Raw genomic sequence first — 4906 nt, forward strand, 5'->3', positions numbered from 1 at the left:
CAAACCGCCGCTTAACAGCCGGTGGGCGGGGCCGCTCCGCCCCTCCGTCCAATCAGCTCGCTCGTCCCATGGCTCGGTTAGCGCGAGGCGAGCCCATTGGGAGACGTGTCCTCGCACCAGCCTTGCGCCAGCCAATAGGAGTGCGGCGGAGCTGGTGTGACGGCCGGCGGGCGGCGCTGATTGGGTGACGGCGCCCACCGGCACTCGCGTGGCCGCCCTGAGGGGGCGAGAGGCGGGGCTTCACCATGGCTGCCCCGCCTCTCACCCTTCCTCACCCCCTCTTGGAGCATCCTCACGGCCATCCCGGGGACGCGGCGTGCCCCCAAGCTCCTTCTTGCTTCACTCCTAATTAGAGCTGAAGTGCTCCTGCTTGGCTTCAGTCACCCACCGTGCATTCCCTCCATGGTGTTTCCCCTCCGTGCTCCCTTGCTGCCAGCAGCCCCACAGAGCAGCCCACAGCAGAGGGGACCCCCAAGGAGCCCAACCCTCGGGCCAGCCAAAATCCAAACCCTATGTCTGAGAAGATGAGTCTTACATACTCCATGTCACACACCGACACCCCCAGAGCTGCCATACCTCTGATCCATGGCTTAATGATGGGTTTTAATGAGCATTGCCACCCCTGCCAATGGGGCAGACAGCTCAGAGGCGGGCAGAGATGAGCAGCACCGAGCACTGCGGAGGGTTGTTTTCATCCTTTGGAAGGAAGCTGCTAAGAGCTGATGGAGGGAACAACCATTTAATTTTAACCACACTTAATCACTATACAACGCATACTCAGCTCTAAGCAGGCACAGGATTATCTAACGCTGAACTACACAAGGAAAAAAAAAAATAGCAACACAGAGCCACGTCACTCAGTGCGCAGGGTCAGATCCCCATCCCCTGGCAGCACTGCAGGTTGGCACTGAGGACACCACCATGTAAGCCTTTTCCAGCCACCCGGGGGTCCTAGGGCTCCTTTCATCACCACATGCCCAAGAGGACAGTGCTCTTTCTGGTAGATCTGCAGGTGCAGCCCTTTGCCTTGCAGCTTGCTCTGCAGCCAGTCAGAGGTGAACTGAATGGCACAATCAAGAAGATGCTCCAGATCCGACTGAGCCAAGAGAGATCCTTGTGTTAATGGGTGGATCTTCACCAGGTACAGGACTTCATTTTTAATGATGTTCCCTGCAAAGGGTCAGAAATAAGGAGATCATAAGGCTATTTCTGTGCAAGATGACACAGACCAATATATCCAGCCACTCTGATTTCAGCCTGATTGATCACACCTTGCAATGCCATTTCCTGTATCAGAGGCGGCTTACAAGAAGTAAACATTCAGCTGGGAATAAACTGGAGGATAGTCTCTTCCCACCAGGCTTCAAGTGGATCCTTCTCTCACAAGTACCAACCACCCATGCTACAACAGCTCACTGCACACAAAGGCTGCACTCAAGCATCTGAAGCCTGCAGCTAGAGATTGCAAGCCTTCTCCTCCCCAAAACCACCACGTGCCCTCTCAGCTGGATCAACCCAACGTCATAACCTTAAGGAGCAGAAGCTCTAACATGCAGATCTGGGTGCAGGCATCCCACCCTCCTCTTTCTTGCTCTGCCACTGTGCTCTGGGAGCTCACCCAGCCCTGAAAAGTATCTCTGGTCCAAGAGGGTGTAGCAGATGGGATGGGATGTGCAGAGGGCATCCAGTGCCCGGCCACGGTGGAATTCTGCAGACAGGATGTCAGAAGTGGGATCAGCCACCGGAGATGAGCACCAGTGCATTCGGCAGTTGTAGAAAACAAGGAAGCCTCCACTCTCAAAATACAGCACCAGCCTGAGAGACGCAGAGGAGATGAGTGAGATCACTAGCCACAAACACCCTGACCCACTCGTTGTATTCTGGTTTAGCTGAAGAGACTTGCAAAGAATGGGAAGTGCAGAGAAAGCAGGTTAGCTTTTAGGTTCTAAATACGCACAACTCATGGACAGTTATCCCTCCTGCTGCCCTGCAGGTTCTAAAGACAGCAGCAGGCAGAGAGAAGTTCCCTACAGCCAGTTGCATGGGAAGACATACAAGTAGATTCTGAACATGTGCAGAGGAGGAGACTCCACAACCTCAAATTAAACAGTTCATAAGAGCTGGGTCTGCACTGTCCTTCAGTATTTACCCCTTAACACATTTCCAGTGGCTCTTAATACACCACCAGTGACCTGGGCTCCTACAATGGTATTTTCACTGCTGTCTCAAATACCCTAGATGCATGCTATTAATCCAATGATTATCCAATCTAATACTAATGAGTCTAATAGTCAGATGCTGAAGCTGGGAGGAGGCAGAAGGCAAAGGGCAGAAAACTTCTCACTAAGGATACAACACTCAACACCAAGACAATGAAGCACGTCCACAGCAAACCACCCAATGCTGACTCCCTGGTTGACTACACCTCACATCTACTGAAGACACAATATCACCACTTAGGCTTGCTTTTAACACTGAGGGGAAAGGAGGAGAGGACTGAAAGCGTTTCCACAGCAATTTAGCCTGAACAGGGCCTCTCCAGAACGACAGAAGAACATTTGTAAGAGGCCTCTGCCAAATACCTGGGTATAGGGTCCTTCCAGTCCCCCCTCTTATTGGCTCTGCTTGCTCTTGAGAACTCGTTTGCCCGAACGCTGCCAAACAAACCGAAGTGGAAGCGCAGCCAACTGCCTGGGCCCCCTGCTGCACTTGGAGCACCAGGTCTGGAGTTCTGCAGTTCCTGCAGCTCTTCTTCCTGGGTCGGAGTCAATGGAGCACAAACCTGCCCTTGCTTTCCCTGAACAAGGGACCTAGACCCTGTGGCAGCCTCTTTTTGCAGCTCTGTCTCTTCCACACTTGGTTCTAAGGGAGAGCTGGCTGCCACAAACGCTAGGAATAAGTTCTTCCCATGGACCTGAGGGGGAAAAAAAAGTGGAATGTCCTGAGGATCTCTGTTCAGATGCTACTCTGGAAGCTCCTGGCAGGACAGAGATGTCAGGGCAGACACACAGACACACTCAGACCAACCACAAGTGGCTTGAACAACACACACCTGCACCCACAGTTGGAACCACAATGCAGTCTGAGGTGAGGCTAGTGTGGCTTAGATAGTTATGGGTACCTACAGCATTGACATCCACCTAGCCAAGTAAAACCTGGCTTTCTGGTCTAAGGGATGCCTCTGTGCCAGCTCACAGCTGAAAGGAACAAGGCTGCTGCTCCTCTTGACGTTCACATACTGAACAAACCGACTCATCTTCTATAAACCTTCCATGACAGCCTCACACACAACCCTGGTGCCACTCTCAGGCCACGCACCTTCTGTGACACAGATGCAGGGTAGCTGTGGCTTCCCTCTCAGACCTGCCACAGATTGATATGGGTCACCTTCAGCACAGCTCACCTGGGAATCCTGGAGCCTCAGGGCATTCAGGTCATTCACATTAATCTTCTTGCTGCTTCCCCCCACCTTGGCCACCACTTGTCCCACAAAACGTGAGGTCAGCAGCTGGAACTTCCTCACTGATGGGCCCTCTGGCATCTCTACCAGCTAAAAGGCAGGTCCTTCTCACACTTGGTGCCTTAGAGCTGAGGGAAAGCTTACAGCTCAGAAAAAGAGCAAGAAAACACAAGGAAGCAACAGCCCACATTCACATCAGCTCACAGCAACTGAAACCAGAGCCTTCAGTAGGGCCTGCTTCAGCCCCAGCCCCCCAACCCATCTTCTGCTTGAGCAAGGACACATGCTCACCCACTGCAGCTCCCAGCCCATAAGAGGCAGAAGCAGCCTGCGTAGCAGCCACCTGCACAGGGTGGTGAACTGCAGTGGTGTGTGAATGTACCCTCAATAGGGCTGGGCAAGGCAACACAGCTACAAAGCCTTCATGTGCTGCAGTGGGCCAAAGCCTTTCAGGAAAAGCTCCAAGAGATGATGTATGTCAGAGAACATTATCTGGATCTAAGACATGAGATAAAAAGGTATTAACTGCCACCTAGAAGACATTCCTGCTGCTAAAGGTGCCAGCAGCAATCCAAATCCCTGGGATCAGCTCTTGACACCAAAGGCTCTGACCATGCCCTCCAGGTCTTCACCCTGATTACCCAGGCACTGGATTTGTGTCAAACAGCACAGCACAAGGAATTCACCCAACACATTCACACACACAATGCACACCCCCCTGCCCTAAACACTGCACCCAGCCCCCAAGCCATTACCCTGTACACAACAGACTGAGCAGCCACCTCCCTTCTTCCCTATTTCATTGACAGCTTCTTCTACCTCATGCTCCTGAACCATTCCCCTGCCTTCAGTCACTTCTCAACACTCTCACAGCCCAAACCAGCACTGCCCTTTTCCTATCCCTTACACCCCAAAATCCCCTTACCACCCTTCTCCAGAGAAAGAAGGCCCTTCCAGCCACTAACATATAAGCAGCAAGAGAGCTCCTCTGCTCGCTGGTAAAGGAGAAGTGGATGAGGTTTCAAGTGCTGGCCCCACCCACCCCATCGATTACACCAGACCCAGGGACTGGTTGAACTGGGAAGGGGTCTGAATTCCCCCATCAGAAAGAGGAGGTGATTGTATGAGAGCTGTGTGTGCTTTCAGCTAATGGGTGGCATCTGTGAGCTCAGCTGAAGGCAATTAGACTGAATTAGCAATGTGCTCCACAAACTCACGTCTGTGAGAAGAGCAAAAAGATAAACTGTGATGGCATTGAGGTGCCATCCTAGTGCAGGAGCTCATCCTTTTCCCTCTGTGCTAATGGTATTACAAGATGGAAAACACCTAGGCTGTTTTTCTCCTTATGCATTAAAAAAAAGCATTGCTTTTCCAGGTGCACTGAATATGAGAGCAGTTACCCCCAGCTCTCCCCAGGATGCCCAGCAGGAAAGTCAAGACCCAAGC

General features: G+C 52.3%; 1 protein-coding gene across 4 annotated transcripts; it reads right to left on the reverse strand.

Moving 5' to 3' along the window:
- Positions 1 to 720: 720 nt before the first annotated feature.
- Positions 721 to 4552, reverse strand: NEIL2 (nei like DNA glycosylase 2). Of its 4 annotated transcripts, none has more exons than XM_042883530.1 (5): positions 4426 to 4552; positions 3404 to 3588; positions 2583 to 2914; positions 1619 to 1815; positions 721 to 1170 (listed from the first exon to the last, which is right to left on the reverse strand). In XM_042883530.1, exons 2-5 carry the CDS (start codon positions 3539 to 3541, stop codon positions 854 to 856), a joined length of 984 nt encoding a protein of 327 aa, XP_042739464.1. In that variant the 5' UTR covers positions 3542 to 3588; positions 4426 to 4552; the 3' UTR covers positions 721 to 853. The 4 variants fall into 4 exon arrangements, with proteins under 4 accessions (XP_042739464.1, XP_042739463.1, XP_042739466.1 ...); XM_042883529.1 differs by having other exon boundaries at positions 4386 to 4552; XM_042883532.1 differs by having other exon boundaries at positions 4503 to 4537.
- Positions 4553 to 4906: the final 354 nt, after the last annotated feature.

The sequence above is a fragment of the Lagopus leucura genome, unplaced genomic scaffold, assembly GCF_019238085.1.
Source record: "Lagopus leucura isolate 7727_CA_CO unplaced genomic scaffold, USGS_WTPT01 Super-Scaffold_100038, whole genome shotgun sequence".
NCBI classification, from domain to species: Eukaryota; Metazoa; Chordata; class Aves; order Galliformes; family Phasianidae; genus Lagopus; species Lagopus leucura.